Source organism: Peromyscus californicus, unplaced genomic scaffold (genome assembly GCF_007827085.1).
Source record: "Peromyscus californicus insignis strain IS unplaced genomic scaffold, ASM782708v3 Scaffold_14__1_contigs__length_90479793_seg_2, whole genome shotgun sequence".
Taxonomy (NCBI): domain Eukaryota; kingdom Metazoa; phylum Chordata; class Mammalia; order Rodentia; family Cricetidae; genus Peromyscus; species Peromyscus californicus.
The window spans coordinates 7765983-7786571 of NW_026294436.1; the positions used below are offsets into that span (position 1 = coordinate 7765983).

Here is a 20589-nt window from a genome sequence, read left to right on the forward strand (position 1 = left end):
TACATATTTTTTAAAGCACCTTGATTTATGGTTTTTCTTTTGCTCTGTTACTATCAAAATTTCAGGAAACGTATCACACTGGAACATGGTATGTGAGGTCACCTGAGTTCCTGCTCACAGGCCGCAGCCATTTATATTTGGTTTCAGAACAAACCACCTCTTTTTCCCTTTGATGTGCGGGTCGAGTCAACCACACAGAACACTGTCGTCATCACAACCCTCTGGGAGAGCAGAGGCTGACACAAGTAAGTCAAAGGCACTTGATGGGAGTGCTTCTGGGAGACAAAGAAGGTTCTGGAAACCTGGGACATTTGGGGAAGATGGGAGGAGGAGACAGGTGGACCGTCCCGGGAACATGGCAAGGTTTGGATGTTGGAGAGAGGAGGCAATCATCTGGGACAAGGGGGAAGGCAGAGGCCCAGAGCTGGGGTCCTCACTCCATGGGTTAGAGAGGTCCCATGAAGGAGGCAGCACAGGGACTGAGCAGATCATTGGAAGGTGAGCTGAACATAGAAAATATATAGAGGGCTCCCAGCTAGGGCACCTTCCAGGGAATGGTAATGTAGGTCAGACAGGAAATGAACATACCTGGGGAGCCTCGTTCACCCTTAATCCGGAACAGCTCTGTGAGGGAAAGAGAGAGGGTTGCAGGTTGAGCCAGGGTGTGGAGTGGAGCGTGGGTTTGCTCCTGTGCCCCACAGAGAGCTCACAGACTCTGCATGGGAAGGCTGGGCCCCCATGCGTCTTCCCGCCTTGGAGGTTTGAACAACACCTGAATGTGTTTAGGAAAGTAAGCTTCCAGAGACCAGTAACCGGATCCCTGGAAGTCGAGGAAGTACAGAAATATTCAGATTGCCCCAAATCAGTTTGCAGAGTTTCCTGTGGTTAGGGGAGAGCCTGTCCATGTTGGTCAAAAGGGCTCTTTTGCAGGCTGGGCATGTAGCTTGGTTGGTAGAGTGCCCACCCAGCACGCATGGAAGCCCTGGGTTTCACCCCCAGCACACAGAAACAGGTGTGGTGGTACCTGGATTCCGAGTGAGGTTGTGAAGCAGTTGCTCCTGGCTGGTGCGGACCCGAATGAGCTGGGCCTGCAGGGCCTGCAGCCCCAGTGCTCCTGGTACCAGGTGGGTTTTGGGATGTGCCAGCTGCATCGAGAAGAACGACCTGTCCTCAGCAGCCAGGGTTCCATTGTCTAAGCACATCTCCAGCATCTGGAGCCGCTTCTGCAGATTGAGAGCTGGGACCCCAACCCAATACGTCATTTAGGGGCCTCATTGAAGCCTGAGACATTGGGGCAGGTTCCTGGTATTCCATGTCACACGTACATGACTTCTGTAGGGCATGGAATTTCAAATACAAACTCTGTGTACTGTGGGGGAAAGGAGACAGGATGGACTCCCCACAGTAGTGGATCCCTGGGACCTTTTGGTCAGCCAGCCTAGCCATCTGGTGAACTCCAAGCCAGAAAGAGACCCTGACTCAAAATGCACAATGCCTGATGCATGATCTTCAAGCTTGTCCTCTGTCCTCCACACACACACACACGTGTGTATGTATACCCCCTACACATATGAACATGGAGAGGAAGTGAGGAACAACCCAAAACTGTCATCTGGCTTCCACATGCACACACACAGACACACAGACGTGCGCACACACATTCACAAACACACCTTCACTCTTCCATTACCTTGGTGGGTCTAACCACTGTGCCCTAGCAGGAGGGCAAATGTACTCTCAAGATGCCTCCACTCAGCCTGAACTCTGCACCCCAGGAGCTTAGGTGGCCACTCTGTGAAGAACCACACAGGATCAGGACCAGGGCCAGGAGCACCTCACCTTGAATGAACAGCAGGGAGGTACCTGCCGTGAGCAGGATCAGGTAGATGGCCACGACTGCCATGCAAATGGTCCCCCCATTTCTCTTCTTGGGTGTTGGGTCTGGAACACAAGGAGAGAAGTGATGGCTGCAGGGGTGCAGAGAAGGAGCCAGCCTGTGCCAGCTCACATGCAGGGCAGCGGGGCCTGTGCCAGCTCACATGCAGGGCAGCAGGGACTCCTTGGAAAGCAGGAAAGCCATCGAAATCTTTCTCGTTTCTTTTTTTTTTTTTTGCCACAAGGCAAGCAGTTTTGCCCCAAGGCAAGAAGTTCCCCAGCGGTACATATGGCTGGGGAGGTAGAGACGAGCAGGTCTCCAGGGCTTGCCATCCAGCCAGCCTTGGTGCTGAGCGTCTGTGGGAGAACACCCGAGGTTGCCTGCTGGCCTCATGCTCACGTGCGCATAACCAGATGGATAGATCTTGCTCAGTCTTGAACATCAGCGTGATGGCTGCTCTCTGCTGGAGTCACCAGTGCTTACACAGTGAGCCGCTGAAGCTACAGGTTTCATTTACACAGTCTGGGATGATGAAGAAGTTTATTCCTGTTTCCTAAACACTGTGTGAGGCTCAGGGAACTCAGTGATTTACTAGGACATAAGATGCAGATATGCAGTTCATGGCTTTACTTCCCTGATCTTTGGTTTTTTTTGTTTTGTTTTTTTTTTGTTTTTTTTTGTATGTGTGTGTGTGTGTGTGTGTGTGTGTGTGTGTGTGTGTCTGTCTGTCTGTCTGTCTGTCTGTCTCTTTCTCTGTGTGTATGTGAGTATGCATGTGAGCACATGTGTATATATGTGTGTGTTTATGTACATGAGGCTATTGTGCATGCAAACCATGCTTGGAACAAGCAATTAAACAGAACAACAAGCTTGACAGGGGTTCATAACCTTGCCTCAGCTCTATAAGGTCCCAGCTTACGGGGTGTGCATTGTGAACATTCGTGGGGGCGCTCTTGCTATTGTCCCTTCTGTGTCCACAGACCCACATACGGTGGTTCCTTGATGTCTATGCAGGATGGCTCCAGAGTCACATAAAAGTATCAGAATACAGAGATTATTGAGTGCTGTGGGGTGGTCTTTCTGTACGCTGTGAATATGTGTTGTTACCATTGGTTAATAAAGAAGCTGCTTTGGCCTATGGCAAGACAGGTTATAGCCAGGTGGGAAATCCAAGCAAAGATACAAGAAGGAAAAAGCAGAGTCAGAGCAGACACCATCCAGCCGCCCAAGGAGCAAGATGCCGGTAGACCGGTAACGCCATGGCGACGTGGCAAAACATAGATGAATAGAAATGGGTTAATTTAAGATGTCAGAGCTAGCTAGCAATAAGCCTGAGCTGTAGACCAAACAGTGTGTAATTGATATTAAGCCTCTGACTGATTATTCGGGAACAGGTGGGTGGGATAGATTCATTCGTCTACAATTGAGTCCTTTGTACAATATGACGTGGGATTTTTTTAGATGCCACACAGTCCTGTGCAAGAGGTGACATGTGATAGGATGGGGAAGTAAACTATGCCGGTGTCCCAGGCATCAGAAATCAGGGTGGGGACAGTAAGAGCAGTCATGAAAAATGATATGTTGCAGGAGCATGTAGGGGACCCTTGGAGAGAAGATGAACTGAACGGAACCGAAGTACTGACAGAATGTCACTGTGGCAACGGTCATGGGTGCTTGAATGTTTTCAGAATTGGGCTGGGAGATACTTTAGTGGGGCAAGTGTTTGTCCTGCAAGTGTGAGGACTAGAGTTTGGATCCCCAGAACCCACATAAATGTTGATTGGGTGTGGTTACCCCTATCTGTAATGTCAGTACTGGGGAGACAGTGACCAGCTGAATCAGAGTTCTCAGTTCTGTGAAAGACCCTGTCTCGGTTAATAAAGTATAGAGCAATTGAGGATGGTGTCAGTGTTAACCTTTGGTGTCCACATACATTTCCCACATGCAACCACATACATGTGAATATGCATACACACGTGCACTTCCCCACACACAAACATGCCAAAAAGAATTCAGAATTTCCATCTGGCCTAGAGACAGGTGTTTAGAGACTAGGGATTTGGTTTGTAGGTGTATCCAACTCTATACACAGTAGAGGGGCTGATGGAGTGCTCATGCTCACATTTACTTGTTCATCTCTTTGAAGGTGGAAGAAATACAAAGGAAATGTCTCTTCTGTATGACTTTGGCTCCTGAGAAAGAACTTCCCTAGTTGAGAGACTAAAAAGAGCCTCTGGTGGACCCTCAGGGCTTTCCCTGGGGTAAAGGATGGAGACTGGGCAGAAATTTCAGGGAGACATTTCAGACTGTGACAGTATACTTTATGGGTTCCAGTAAAGTGAGGGACCCTGTCTTTAAAAGGTGGTCAGTGCCTGAAGAATGACAATCCCAGAGGTTGAGGTCTGATAGCTCCATATCCATGAACACACACACACACACACACACACACACATTTATGCACACAGAAACGCACTGCACATGCAAACACACATGCAGACGTGAGAAGTTCGAGGCAGAGGACATCTGAAAGCTAAGGAGAAGGGACTGAGGGCACTTAGGAAGGACACGTTGTCTGCACAGACACACTGATCTGGGCGACAGCCGACTCTCTACGCGAAACCCTGGAGATCAGACCTAAGCGGCACATTGTGTTCTCTGTGCCGAAAGGAAAGACTTGCCAACCACGAATTCTCTTGTAAATGAAAATATCTTCAGGAATGAATGGGAAATACAGACAATCTCAGATGAAGGGAGACCAGGAGAATTTAAAGGAACCTCTCCAAACAGGAAATGAGAATAGAAGGCCTACGGATTTAAAACAGAAAGAGAATAATAATAGAGTTGTTAGAAACAGGGACACACACACACACACACACACACACACACACACACACACACACACTCGCACACAGACATATACACACACACACAATCTTCGAGATTCTAAAAATTACACTTCATGGTTGAAACAAATACACTGTCTTCTTACATTGTGTGCAATGCATGGCAGGGAAATTCTTAAGATAATTGTTTTTTTTGGTTTTTTTTTTGGGTTTTCGAGACAGGGTTTCTCTGTGTAGCTTTGCGCCTTTTCCTGGAACTCACTTGGTAGCCCAGGCTGGCCTCGAACTCACAGAGATCCGCCTGGCTCTGCCTCCCGAGTGCTGGAATTAAAGGCGTGCGCCACCACCGCCCGGCAAGATAATTGTATTTTTAAAGTGTAGAAGGGCATAAATGGAAATAAAATTCCTATACATGCCCTTAAGTGGGAAAAATCCTAATCCCAACAGACAGTGGCATGTTCTGTAAGTGTATCACAATGCCCAGAAAACCTAAATAAACTATTGTGGTTTAAACGTGCTATGTGTGCCCCATTGGCTCATGTGTGTGAGCACCTGCTCTCAGGCTGGTGCTACTGTTCTGGAATTCTGCGGATCCTTTAGGAGGTGGAGCCTGGCTGGAGGAAGTGAGTCACTGGGGGCGGGCCTTGAGGCTTAGCAGCCTGTCCCTACTTCCTATTGACTCTGCATGGATGTAATGTGGACAGCCAGCCACCTTCCGCTCCTGCTGCCATGTTTTTCCAGTTGTGGTGACTCTATCCCTCTGGAATTCTAAGCCAAAATAAACTCTTTCTCCCCTAAGTTGCATTTGTCAGGGAATTTTATCACAACAAGGAAGAAGTAGTCAAGACAAAAAGCACTCCAAGTGATACATTCAAATGGAATTTTAAAAAGTATTCAAACAATTCATTGGAAAGAAAGAAAAACCAGAAAGTAAGAAAGGAAAACAGGTAAAGGAAAAAACAGAAAGTGTATAATAGGATGGTCTGTTTAAGCCCTAACATATTGATAACTGGTATATCTGTAAACGGTCCAAGTCTACCAATCTGAGCACATACATTGGCAACCTGAGTCACACAACATGACACAACCACGTATTATCTAGAAGAAATCACATAGCAGAACTTAAAACTACAGAAAGAGAAATTGATATAGCTAAAAGGAGGAAGACACAATCGATAAAAACAATTGGAGATTTTAATTTTAGTGCTTCGCTCCCAACAACTGATAAAACCCAGCAAAGACACAGAAGGATGGGATGCCATCAATGAACACCTAATGAACATTTACAAAACACTCCATCCAATAACAGCCAAAGGCACATGCTTCTTCATCACACAGAGAATGTTTATTCACCAAGATTGATCATATCTCGGGTCAAAAACAGACCTCAATAAGATGTGAAGAAAAGGAGGCTGGGGGCTAGGGAGAAGGCTCGGTCAGTAAAATACCTGATGCACAAACATGGACCTCTGAATTCAGATCACAAGAACCCAGGTAAAAAGCCAGGTGCAGTGACGATTTTCCATAATCCCAGTGCTGGGGAGACAGACAGGAGGACTCCTCTCAGTCAGTCTGGCTGAATCTATAAACTCCAAGTTCAGTGAGAGACTTCCAAACAACAGGGGCTGGAGAGTTGTTCTCAGCTGTCAAGAGCACTTGCTGCTCTTCCAGAGGACCTGCGTTCAGTTCCCAGCACTCACAGCCACCTCTGACTCCAGCTGATAATCTGATGCTCTTTTCTGGATGCTGTAGTTATACACACATGTGTGCGTGCATACATACACAGGAACACACACACATACAAAGATGAAATAAATAATTTTTAAAAATTAATTAATAATATTAAGGCACCTCCACATATCTAAAGCTAGTAGCACACAGGTGTGAGAGACACAGTGTTTCTCCCTTGAGACTCAGAAGAAGCAATATCCATTCCTGACCTCTTATTCAGTACAGTCATGGAGCCTTCCAGTGCAGTAAAGAACAACAAGGAACTGAAAGACACAGCTTGGAAAGGAACAAATATGTTCCTATTTGCAGAAGCAAGTGTCAATACAACAAACCCCTAATAATCTTGAAAAGAAATCCATAGAACTAATAAGTAATTCATCAAAGCTGTAAGACACACGATCAACATATAAAATTTAATGACATTGCTATATTCTAATAAAAAGCAGTTGGTAACCAAAATTAAACATAGTTTTGGGCTGGAGAGATCATAGCTCAGCAGTTAAGAGCACTGGCTGTTCTTCCTGAGGGTCAGAGCTCAGAACCCAGCATCCACATCAGAAGGCTCACAATCACCTGTAACTCCTCTCCATGGGGTCTGGTGCCCTCTTCCAGCCTCCACAGGCACCTACAAGCATGTAAACATGCACACACATATGCATGCACACACATGCATAAATAAAACAAAATAATTTTTATCATTTTAATTTAAAATCTTATTTTTTAATTTAAATTTTTAATTAAATTTAATTTAGAATGTAATTTAAAATAATAAAATTTAATTTAAAAATTAACACCCTCCCATGGTAATACTTTTGTTCAGGCCAAAGAAAATAAAATATTCAGATGTAAATCTAACAAAACAGATGTAGGATTTGTATGCTGGAAATTACAAAATTCTACTTTGGAAAAATAAAATCAAGAAGTGAAGAGATATACTATGTTCATAGGTTAAACCTGTGTGAGGTAAAGGTGTTAATTATTCATACATTCAGAAGCAAGATTTTTATGTAGTAATAGACAAGCTAATGCTGAAGTGTATGGGGAAAGGTCAGGCTATAGAATAACTACAACGGTCTTGTGAAGATTGGAATGTAAGGACAGCTCTACATGATGTAGTCATCAAGACAGGGTGGACTTGGGAGAGGGCTAGTCACAGAACACAAGAACCATTGTTGAACCAATCTTGCATGCCTAGAATAAAGCCCACTTTGTGGTAGCATGTGATTCTCTTTATCTATTGCTTGATATCTATTGCTTGAGTTTTGTGAATATTTTTCCAAGACTTTTGTGTCAAAGATCATGAAATACATGGGTTTTTAATTTGTGGTCTATATGACCCTATTGACTGTGGGGGAACACACATATCAACATCAGCAAAAGGTTTCTCAGCGCTCAGTGTCCAAGACTTAATTCAAAATGGTGCTATGAACCCACAGTGTGTCTGGTAAGGTTGTCATTGTTGCGTGGTATGACTTAGTCACATGACTTCCCTGAGCATGCCACCATGCCACACAATGCCAGCAAGCACCACCTAAAGCCCCCGTGTGAGATCTGAGAACTGGTGTGTTGGTTACCTGGTTTTAGTGTGCATGTGACATGTCGGTCTGTTCTTACATAACGGATTGATGATGGAAAGCAAAGACGGCATGTCAGCACTAAAACAGTCTATCCTCAGACGCTGTGGAAATGAGATGCATATTCACACGAAATTTTTTCATAAATAGCTATAGCAACTTTACTTGTAGGAACCCCAAAGAGGAAACATTTGAACTGTGGTGCCTTCGTACTGTGGGTCACTACTTATTCAGAAGAACCAACTACCCTGATCCAGCTGTCTGAAGGCTCTCAGGCATTACACCATGTGATAAAATTGGAAGCCCTGGTAGGGGAAATGGCTTAGTGGATCGGACGCTTGCTGTGAAACTGTGAGGATTTGAATCAGGCTCTCCAGAGTCCACCTCATGCTGGCTGCAGTAGCACACAGTTGTGACCCAGGGCTTCTACAGTGAGAGGGGAGGAGAATACAGGGGGATCCCGAGGAGTTCAAGGCCAGCAGCAGAATGAGAGACCCCATCTCAAACAAGGCAGAGGCTGAGACCTGACACCCGAGGCTGTCCTTTGACCTCCACTTGCATGGCATGGCATGTGCACATGCATGTATAACACACACAAATGCACACACATGCATGTATAACACACACAAATGCACATACATGCATGTATAACACACATAAATGCACTCACATGCATATATAACACACACACAAATGTACACGCATGCATGTATAACACACACAAATACACACACATGCATATATAACACACAAATGCACACGCATGCATGTATAACACACACAAATGCACACACATGCGTTGCACACATTATACATGCAAAAACAGAAAAAAATAAAAGCAAATCTTATTACATTTTTGTGTATGTGGACCCTGGAGTTTGAACCTAGGTCATCAGGCTTGGCAGCAACTACCTTTACCTACTGAGCCATCCTGCTGACCTCAAAACCAGTCTTTAGAGAGTTATATATGGGGGCTGGAGAGATGGCTCAGCGGTTAAGAGCTGTTGGCTCAATGGTTAAGGCTGCTCTTCAAGAAGACCCAGGTTCAAATCCCAGCACCCACATGGCAGCTCACAACTGTCTGTAACTCCAGTTCCAGGGGACCCAATGCCCATGGCAGAACACCAATGCACATTTTTTTTTTAAACGAAAGACAGCTGCAATATGATGCCATTTTTCTGATGTTCAATTAACACAAGTGTAGAGATGGAGTTGATTGGCCTTGGCAGAGAGAATGATTGCTTGTGAGGGGCTGAGGACTACCTGTGGCTTAAACCTAGTGCAGAGTGGTAAATACACATGTGCGAGTCTGCCCACAACTGGGGCAGTGTATCAGTGTCCGACTGTGGGATTGTACCAAAACTATGTGAGAAGCTGTGCCTGAAAGGGACTGGGTGAAAGGTCACAAAAGGCCTTCTGGGACGTATTTCCTTACTTTCTGTGACTCTAAATAATTATTTCACAACAAAAAGGTTTTTTTTTCTCTAAGCTTCTATGGTAAAGTCAGACGTTTCAAGACTTGGAGACAGAACAACCAGATGTGGTGGCGCACACCTTAGTCCCAGCACTCAGGAGGCAGAGGGAGGAAGATCTCTGTGAGTTCGAGGCCAGTGTGGTCTACATAGTTTGTTCCAGGATAGTCAGGGCTATAAGTGACACCCTGTCTCAAAAAAACCCCCAAAAAACAAACAAACAAAAAAACAGGGGGGGAGGGAGAGAGGGAGAGAGAGAGAGAGAGCACAGAATGACTGTAAAACCACAGCAGCCCCATCACCAGAGCTGAACTTGAAGGGACTTTGGGGTGTCAGGAGAAGGCTTCAAGGTATCTTAGGTTATCTTTAGATCAGGAAGAAGGGACATCTGGGGGTTGCTGCTGGGGGTCAAAGGTGAGCATTATGACAAACAGTTACAAAGTCCTTACTTCTCTATTAGCATTTGGGGTAGGTTCTCTCTGTCAAGAAAAATGTGGAGGCCGGGAGAGGGCTCAGTTGGCCAAGTGCTTGCTGGGCAAGTCTAAGGACCTGCGTTCAGATCCTCAGAACCCACTTCAAACAGGACAATCAGAACGTATACCTGCGAGCCCAGTACCCTGACAGAGAGATGGAGGGGACGCTAGGAAATCTGACAGCTGTGACCAGCTGGCGTGGAACCGTGAGAACAGGTCCTGTACCCAACAGAATGGAAGGCAGGGACCAACACCTGAGAGTGAGTGTCACACCCAACACACACGCAGTATTTCTGTGTGTGTGTGTGTGTGTGTGTGTGTGTGTGGTAGGCACATGTATACATATGAGTTCTAGGAATTTGAACTCAGGTCCTCAAGCTTACACAGCACGAGCTTCATAGCAGACTCCTGTGTGATCTCCCTCTCTCTCCCCCCCCCCCTCTTTTTTCCCTCTCCCTCCCTCTTCCCCCCTCCTTGTCTCCCTCTCTCTCCCCCATCTCCCTCCTCTCTCCCCCTCCTCTCTCCCCCTCCTCTCTCCCCCTCCTCTCTCCCCCTCCTCTCTCCCCGTCCTCTCTCCCCCTCTCTCTCTCCCCTTCTCTCTCCCCCTCCTCTTTCCCCCTCTCTCTCCCTCTCTCTCTCCCCTTCTCTCTCCCCCTCTCTCTCCCCCTCTCTCTCCCCCTCCTCTCTCCCCCCCTCTTCTCTCCCCTTCTCTCTCTCCCTCTCTCTCTCTCCCTCTCTCTCTCTCCCCTTCTCTCTCCCCCTCTCTCTCCCCCTCTCTCTCCCCCCTCTTCTCTCCCCTTCTCTCTCTCCCTCTCTCTCCCCCTCCTCTCTCCCCCTCCCCTCTCTCTCCCCCTCCTCTCTCCCCCTCCCCTCTCTCTCCCCCTCTCTCTCCCCCTCCTCTCTCCCCCTCCCCTCTCTCTCCCCCTCTCTCCTCCTCTCTCCCCCCTCTCCCCCCCCGCCCCGCATATAAGATGTCCTTGTTTTGTGTATGTTCCCGTTTGTAGGATGTGTGTATGCGCATGTGGGCAGATGTAAGTGGAAGCAGGAGTTGACATCGGGTATCTTCCTCAGTCGATCTTCACCTTATTTTCTGAGACAAGAGCTCTCATCTAACCCAAAGCTCACCAGTTGGCTAGGCCAGCTGACCTGGGAGCTCCAGGGATCCTCCTGTCTCCACCCACCCCCAGTGCTGGGTACAGACTGTGCAACACTGCCCAGCTTTTTATATGGGCGCTGGAGATCTGAACTCAGGTCCTCAGGTTGTGCAGCGGGCACTAAACCTACTGAGCCACCTCCACCGGCCCGTCATTCTTGCTGCCAAGTACCCTGGCTCTCACCTGCTCTCTCCACCTGTCTCCCACCCACCACAGTGAGCAAGCCCAGCTACAGACCGGTGCACTCAACCTCTATGCAGCCCTGCAGCCTCTCACTAACCTCAGGGTAGGGTTCAAAGTCCTCCATCCCACCCTCAATCCCACTGCATGGAGCTTTTTAGATTTCTAAGGGCACTCCTCGAGTGTGTGTGTGTGTGTGTGTGTGTGTGTGTGTATGTATGTGTGTGTGTATGTGTGTGTGAGAGAGGGGGGCGAGAGGGAGAGAGAGAGAGAGAGAGAGAGAGAGAGAGAGAGAGAGAGAGAGACTAGACATGGGTCATCCCTCCCCAGCCGCCCACTGTCTTATTTCTGTGCCTAGTTTCTTCCATCCTTTCAACTTTAGGAGCGACCTCAGCTCTGACCTCAGGCCCCCTCCCAGGTTGCACCTGTGATGTCCTGTGAAGCAGTCAGCTTCAGCCGGTGTTGTTCAGAAAGGCCAGCTGAGGCAGGGCTTGCTCTCCCCACCTCAGGGTGTTTTCCTGAAGGCCGGCAGCCCTGTCCCTCAAGTATCCTTTCTCTGTGCCCAGCGTGGTGTCCAGAAGGTAGTAGGCACTGAATATATCTGATCAGCTGAATTGTCCAGAACAGTGTATCTTAAAAAACAATCCAGAGGGTGAGGATATGAGATTCGTCAGTGAAGCGCTTGCCTCGCAAGCATGAGGACCTGGGCTTTATCCCCAGAGCCCGTTGGGAAGCCAGGCACAGAGGCTGCAGAGGAGGTTCCGTGGTCAACAGCACTTACTGAACTCTCAGAGGCCCTGAGTTCGGATTCCAGCACCCACATCAGGTGGCTCACAACCCCCTTTCACTCCAGCTGATCACTGTGAAAGATGATTCTCATAGAATGTTCTAGAATGGGAAATCAGAGCTCTGCAGTGGCAACAAGTCCACTCCTGACTTTAAATGCCACAAATTCCTGAAGATGTAAAAGATACCTCACCTATATAGCGCCAAGAGACCATTTAAAACATCTTTAGAAGGCAGTGGCATAATTCAGTGGGTAAAGGCACTTTACCATCAAGACTGACAAATTGAGTTCTATCCCGGAATTCCATGGGATAGAAGGAGAGGACTCACTCTTAAAATTGTTCTCTGACTTCCTTTCATTCACCTTGGCACATGCATCTTTCTCTCTCTCTCTCTCTCTCTCTCTCTCTCTCTCTCTCTCTCTCTCTCACACACACACACACACACACACACACACACACACAAAATACGTAATAAAAATTTTTTAAATATTTGAAAGTTGTGCTCCATCTAAGTCAAACTAGTAACAAAGCTAGAGAAACTGACAGGAAAGGAAGAATGTGTTCCCAGGTCAGCGCATCGGCTCTCACAGGAGCCCCTTGAGGGATATTAAAGGACTTCCACCCAAATATATGCACAGCTTTGGTTTTAGCGCTGTGGATTTTCTTTTTGAAACAGAGCTTCACACAGTCCAGGTTAGCCCCAAACTGCGTAGCCAAAGATGGCCTTGAACTCCTCATCCTTTTGCCTCTGCCTCCCCTGGGGCTGAGATCACAGGCAGGCATCACCCATTATGTGTTTGGGATCAAACCCGGGGCTTCATGCCTGCTAGGTCAGCCCACTACCGTCCGAGCTGCATCTCAGGCCCCGTGGGACTCCTTCACACCCTTCCACCTGTAACATCATCTCCCATACACAGAGTGTGCCCTCCTGAGACACACATTAAAGAAGGGGCATTTCCTTAATAAGCATCAGCCTTTACACCAGAGAAAATATTTAAATACGACTTTTAAAAAGGACCAGACTTCAAGCAAAAATCGACTACACACCAAGGGCACAGCATCTGTGATCGGCTTCCCAGGAATTCCAGCCCGATGCAGTCTCACTAGTGAGAGTCAGGTGCAAAACACACCCCATCACAAGCCCGCAGCTCCTACAGTTTGGTCTCTTCTTGCTTCCCACCACCAGAGGTTAAGGTTCTGTGCAATCGCATTACCAGAGAGTCGTACTTTACCGTTGATTTCGAAGGTCTCCATCATAGGGCACATGGCTTGATCAAAATCAGCTCCTTCTTCCGTGCTCCCCAAGAAGGCTTCCTCCTTGAGGGTTTCTTTATTTCCCATTGCTACGTTTTATAGGTGGCCAAAGCCCTGGAGCCAGCAGAAATGCTTCCCCAAGAGGAAGCAGGGTTCCCATTTAACTGCGGCAGCTAGCTGGAGGCCTGCTCGACTTCCCTTTGGCAATGATTCCTTAATTTGCACAATGTTTCCTGACTATGGGGATGAGGCTGTCCCTTAGTGTATAGTTGATTTTTGCTTAAAAACCAGGCTGTTGACATGTGGAGCTGTTACGTGGGGAAGCTGACGGTTCAGGGGAATTGAAGAGGCTTGGGGAAGACCCTCCTTGTCCTCAGGACCCTAGGTGACACCCAATGAGGCTTTCTCTTCCTTCCTTCTGCATTCCTAACCCCTGCATTCACACAGACCCAGCTAGCTATCCCAGGACTTCTCCAGCCCACACTGGAACCCTCTTCTGACCCACTTTTTAGGCTGAGTTCATCCTTAGACATAATGGGGCCCTGGATCCGCCTCAGGACCACAGTTTGGGACACGGACCAAATCCAAACCTATAGTTTAATAAGGTCCCCATGTAGTTTATAGCACATTAACGTTTAGAAAATGGGCTGAAAAGATTAAAGTGCCTGCTGGGCAAGCATGGGGACATGAATTCAGATCACCAGAACCTATTAAAAAACAAAAGCAACAACAAAAAAACCCAGGTGTGCTTGCCATGTCTGTAGCGCCAAAGACGGTAAGATAGAGACAGGTGTCCCTGGCCAGCAGTCTAGCCAATCAATGAGAGAGAGAGAGAGAGAGAGAGAGAGAGAGAGAGAGAGAGAGAGAGAGAGAGAGAGAGCCAGAGAGATGGCTCAGCAAGTAAAGGCCCTTGTAGCGAAACCTGGCAACTTGAATTTGATTCCCAGGATCCACATGGTGAGGGGAGAAATGACCCCCACAAACTATCGTCTGGCCTCCACACACATGTATGTGTACCATCACACACATGTGAACCCACATAACAACACACACACACAAAGTTAAAACATTTTTACAATCACCTGGGAGGTACCTTTCTATAGCATACCAGTAAGGTTTCTGTCCAAGCTTTCTATACCACATTCGTGTGTGTGTGTGTGTGTGTGTGTGTGTGTGTGTGTGTGTGTGTGTGTGTGTATACATATGCATGTACATGCATGCTATGCTTTTCTGTGCACTCTGTGTATGTGCATGCATGTATCTGTGTGTGTGTGTGTGTGTGTGTGTGTGTGTGTGTGTGTGTGTGTGTGTATGCATGCTCACTGCAGCCCAGTGAGGCCTAAGCCCTTTCCTCTTGTCTCTGTTGAACCTGTGGCAGGTCACGGTTATTAAGATGCAGATGGAGGGAGGGGTACGGTGTTTGCTGCAAACCCCACTTGGTCCTCATGGCAGCTGTGGGATGGTAGAGATGTCACTCAAGCTGTGCCTACCTTCCCCTCCACATTTGCATAACAAGGGAGACACTGATAACGTTATATTACTGAATCAAATCACGTGAGCTCAGGGCTGGGCAATATGGAGGGTCTCCTGCAAGTAGGAACGGCTGATCTGATGGAGATGTTGGTCATATGCTCAGAGTATCTTGTTCTACACTATCCTGCAAGTGCTAAGTTCAATCCCTAGCACCCACATAAAAAGGCTGGGTGACATGGTGTGCCTTAAATTCCAGTGCTGAGAGACAGAGACCAGTGCGTCTCTGACGCTCATTAGCCAGCCAGCCTGGCCCGCTTGGTGAGCACCAGACCAGGCAGAGAGCCCGTGTAAAGAACAAGACGGATGGATGGTGCCCGAGGGGTAACGGCTGAGCTTGTCCTCTGGCCTCTGAACACACATGTACACCCATGCACATTAAGACAGTTGGGATAGAGTTAAAGGAGAGGACTGGGTCATGTGGAGGCAGCCTGCTAGCCCCCTGCCTTTCCCTGGCTCAGTGCTGTCTTTCAGCAGTGGGTTGGGGCTCAGGCAGAATGCTGTGTAAACCACCAAGCCCCATGCCTAGAGGGACCACACAAAGAATGTCAAGTGTTCCTATGTCCGCTATAGCTACAGAGCCGGTCTGAGCCACGTCTCCCAGCCAGGGCCATGGCAGAGGGTGAAGTGTTGCTGTACGTGCGTGAGCACGTGGGTTTGGGTCCCCGGTGCCCATGTAGAAAGCTGGGCATGGTGGTGTAGCTGTAACTCCATATCTAACAGGTGGAGACTGGTGAGTCCCTGGCCTTGCAGGCCAGCTGGCCTAACCTCCTCGGTGAGCTTGGGTTCAATGAGAGATCCTGACCCAAAAATAAAGTGGGAAGGGCGGAAAGGCTTCGCAGGTAAAAGGCATTGCTGCCAAGCCTGATGGCCTGGATTTGGTTCCCAGGACACGCATGGTAGAAAGAGGGAACTGACTCCTGAAAGTTGTCCCCCCTCCGTCCCCCCCACATGCTTGTATACATACACGCGCACAATATATACATATTACACACACACAACGAAACTAAATGTGAACAACAGCTCTCTCACGGACTGGCTGTGCAATTTCAATTGACCTGCTTACCCTCTCTGAGCCCAGCACAAAGCTGTAGCTCCTTGAGCACTTCAGGAAGATTCGTTGTTGAGACAGGACTCATCACCCACAGCAAGTAAGCTGCCTGTCACGCAGGTACCAAGAAGGTGTCTGATTTCCACTCAGAACACTGCTCCTGTAGCCTGTTTAAGCCAGACACGCCAGTTCTCCACCGTGAGCCTTAAACCCTGGTCCCCCATGAGTTCCCAGGTCGAACGAACCTAAGAGCAAAAAGTTGAGGTTCACTGAGCAGAATCCTAGAGGGTTCCCATACAGAGGGCAGGTGGGGTATCCCAGCACCTCCATCCTGTGTGGATTCCTTAGTCGATGGAATCCGCTAAGAAACTCGCATATGTTGCTTTACACTCGCAGTGACTGGATTCTGTATGATTGTGTGTGTGTGTGTGTGTGTGTGAGTGTGTGTGTGTGTGTGTGTGTGTGTGAGAGTGTGTGTGTGTGTGTGTGTGTGTGTGTGTGTGTGTGTGTGTGTGTGTGTGATGTGCCAGAGGACAACCTTGGCTGTCAATTCTCAGGTACCGTCCTGAGACACAGGATCTTCTCTGGCCTACAGGTCCCCAAGTAGGCTAGGCTGGCTGGCCAGTGAGCGCCAGAGAGACAGCTGACTCCCCCTTCTCAGCACTGAGATTGCAAGCACTGTGCCACCGTGCCTGATTTGGGGGGAGGCAGGTAAGGTGGGTTCTGAACTCATGTTCTCACACCTATAAGGCTTTATTAACCCAACTATCTCCCCAACCCTAAGATGAATAGCATTCTTATAAAGATTTGTTTGCTTATTTGTGTGTGTGCATGCCTGTCTGCTGTGAGTGTAGGTGCACACATGTGTGCATGTGATCGGAGGCTAGAAGAGTGCATTGGGTATCCTTCTGTATCATTTTCTGCCTGTTGCTTTAGGTGAGGTTTCTCCCTGAACCTGGGGCTCCAGTTTTCCCAGCTAGTCTAGAATCCAATAACTGCTAGTGGTCCTTCTGGCTCCACCCACCCCCTCTTGTAGGCATGTGCAGGATGCGTTTCTTGTTATGGGAATGCTGAGTTCCAAATTCATGTCATCATTGTACAGCAAATGCTTTTTTTTTTTTTTTCGAGACAGGGTTTCTCTGTGTAGCTTTGTGCCTTTCCTGAAACTCACTTGGTAGCCCAGGTTGGCCTCGAACTCACAGAGATCCGCCTGCCTCTGCCTCCCGAGTGCTGGGATTAAAGGCGTGTGCCACCACCACGCGGCTCAGCAAATGCTCTTAACCGCTGAGCCCAAATAATATTTTAATGCAGTATTTAAAAATCCAACTGTATGTATGCCACCAGCAAATTACCGCCATTTAAATAACAGCAGCCTCACTCAGTACTAAGCAATTCAGTCCCTGTGGGCCCTGGCCCTGGCCCCATAGAAGCCCTGGGTTTTAACATCTTCATTATAGGGAACTCCCAAAAGTGCCCTGTGTGCCTGTAGGCTGAGGTGAGGATCAGAGGGGCCCATGAATGGGCGGCACATCTGTAAAGGGAGCACTCTGCAGAGGCTGGCATCACCTGTCGAGCCAGGCTGTAAGGGGCACTTCATACCTTGTCAGAAGTACCCTTCACAATCCTTTATATCTCCCATTAGGCACAGAGCACATGGTTCCAGGGGTAGGTACAGTCTCTTCCCATGCTCCACTCAAACACTTTTTTTGTCCAGGAACACAGGTCTGGCTGATTCTTCTGCAGATGAAGTGGCCTGTTTGTATCTGGGGACTGACTTGTTCAAGATGTCCAGGGTGGGGCATTACTTTCCAGGCAGAGTGCATCTAATTGGACTGGAGTGTTGCGATGCGTTCCAAGAGGCCTCAATGGAGTTATGGCCAGTTTTCTGATGTTCTCAGAAGTGACAGCCAAGGGCCTCACACTGCTTTGGTAAGATGGGAGGAATGAGGAAGGGACCCCAGGCAGGTGTGACTCCCACTCTTGGGGTCCTCTGCAGAGCTCAACATCCCACGGCCGAGAGGGCCCCAGATTTGTTCCCTGGTGAACTGCCTGTGTGTCCAAGAAACAGAGCTCTGGGGCTTCCTCATTCTAGGCTGAAAATGAGTTGATGATGCAGTGTGGAAGTGACTAGGGTAACGCCATTTTGTCTTGATTCCATTTCGTGTCTGCTCAGACACTCCTCAGCCCTCTACCTCCCAACAGCCACACCTGCCTTGGCAACCTATTTGGGATTCCCATGACCCTGACCATGGTCCAGATGTGTTAATCAAAATAAGTAATGTTTGTATGAACGAAGCATAACTGAAAAGGGTATAAATCTAAGTTAGTTCTCATGCTGTGTCTGAAATAACCGTATTCTGCCTAAACAAGTGTTGCAAGACTACTCTGACCTTCATGTGATGTTGATATCATTGTGGATTTTGCTTGAAAAGCACTGTCCCCTGAGCTTTGAAGCAAAGCGACTCTGAAGCATTATCCTGCTCTTGATCACTGGCCAAAATCAAAGGACTCTTAGCCTCTTGATTGGCTTAGTTATCGTGGTAGTCTGCATCTTTCTTGACTGGGTTATTTCAGTGTAAGAATCACCCCACCCAACTAATGGTCCAAAGAGTCCAAGCCTTCAGCCGGTGGGTACACAACGCCTCTGTATTGATCCCATGTCCCTTCATCTCTCCTCTACTGTCAGGCCTCTTGTTCTGTCATTTGTCTCGGGCCACCAATAGAGCAGGCGACAGGACCTGCTTGGCTGAAAAACATATACGGGAAATACACATCTGAAACTTCTCCCCAGGGGCTAAGGATGTGGCTCTGCTGCTCCAGTGCCTGCCTAACAGGTGAAAAGCTGACTTCTGTCCCCAGCAGAGCACACAATGGAGTATGGTGGGGCATGCCTGCCATCCTAGTGCTCAGGAGGTAGAGGCAGGACCAGAAATTCAAAGTCATTCTGGGCTACACAGTGAGTTCCAGGCCACCAGAGCTCCATGAGATCCTGCCCTTCAAAAAGAAATGTTGAAAAGGAAAAAACCAGCCATACAATCAGCCATGGACAGTGAATACACCGAGCTATATCCACATCCAAACACCATGGGATAAAACCCAACAGGGATAAATCTCCAAACCTGTCATGTTCTGTGAGAGGAGCTAGAACTCAAAGGGGACCTAGGGTATGATTCCATTCCTAGAAGGTTCCAGAACAAGCAAAACTCATTTTCAGTATCTGAAAACAGAGCCCTGCTTTTGATGGGATGCTGACAGCACAGAGAGTGTCTGATGTGATAAAGATATGCTGTATGATTAAGGTGCTAGTTTTAAAATACATTGAACTTTATGCTTGAAACAGTATGCATTTTGCAGTTTACCTTGGAAGTTAATTAAAACAGAAATTAAAAAAAAGGAGAGGCTGGAATCCTTGTCACTAGACTAGTATAACAGGAGTTTGTCTTTTGGGCCACTGGGATGGCAAGGTGATGTGGGGACCTTGGCATCCTGGAGCGTTCTGTCTGTTGTTTTGGGTTAGAGCCTGACATTGTAGGGAGTCAAAGTCCTCCATACATGGTGGCGGGGACAGGGTCCAGACCACAGCTGTGCTCAGACAACAGAAGAAGGGACAGAGAAGCCACTGCCCAATTCTACCACTCCTGGGTCTCTGCCAGGAGCACTTTAAGTTCACAGTCACAGGGATCCTTGCACATCAATATTCACTGCAGCACTATTCACAACAGCTAAGTTACAGAACCAACCAGAGCATCCAGGAACAGAGGGATGGGTGAGGAAAATGTATACACACACACACACACACACACACACACACACACACACACACACACACACATACACACACACACACACACACACACACACACACACACACACACACACACACAGTAGAGTTTGTTCAGCCAAAAACAGTGAAGCCATGCCCCTTGCAAGAAAATAGATGGGCCTAGAAACAGTTATATCAGTGAATTAAGCCAGCCTCAGAAAGACAAATATAAGATGTTCTTTTCTCATTTGTGGCTTCAGTATTTTATAGAGATGTATAAAATTATGTATGTGTGTATATAGGACATGAACAGAGAAGTGAGACTGTCTAGGGAGTGAAGGGTGCTAAAAGGAGGGTGAGGGTATGAGAAGGGAAGAGGGGGGACCAGAGGAATATGCTCAACACAGTAGCATATACTTGTACAAGAATTTTAAAATAAAATTTAAATAATAAAGAAAGAAGAATTTAACTGGTCTCTGTGGAAACTCTCCCTGTGCACATTTCCAACCAGGGCTGCCCCGGGGCAAGGCCAGTGGGATGTTTCTGTTAACTTGATAAAACTTGGAGTCACCAGGGAAGAGAATTTCAATGACGGATCATCTAGATCTGATTGGTCTGATGGCAAGTCTGTGGGTGATGATTTTGATAGTTAATTGATGTAGGATGACTCAGTCCACTGTGGGTGTTACCATTCTCTAGGCAGGCATCCTGGGACTGTGTAAATGCAGAGAGGGGACCGATCACAAGCAAACCTGCACACATTCATTATCTCTCTTCTTGTCTGTGGATGTGATGCGACTGGGTGCTTCTTATTCCTGCTTTGACTTCCCTACCATGATGGGCTGTATCCTGAAACTGTAGGTCAATTAAACTCTTTCTCCCTTAGGTTGCATTTGGTCA

At 47.7% G+C, this 20589-nt stretch overlaps 1 protein-coding gene across 1 annotated transcript in view; it reads right to left on the bottom strand.

The window, feature by feature from the left end:
- The window catches only part of Marco (macrophage receptor with collagenous structure), a 34094-nt gene extending 20662 nt beyond the window's left edge, over positions 1-13432 (bottom strand). Inside the window, exons 1-4 of the mRNA XM_052736542.1 lie at positions 13324-13432; positions 1840-1941; positions 1025-1237; positions 589-624 (exon numbers count right to left, since the gene is read on the bottom strand). Of these exons, the coding sequence (XP_052592502.1) occupies positions 589-624; positions 1025-1237; positions 1840-1941; positions 13324-13432 (460 nt within the window). The remainder of the gene's footprint in view (positions 1-588; positions 625-1024; positions 1238-1839; positions 1942-13323) is intronic.
- Between the last annotated feature and the right edge of the window lie 7157 nt (positions 13433-20589).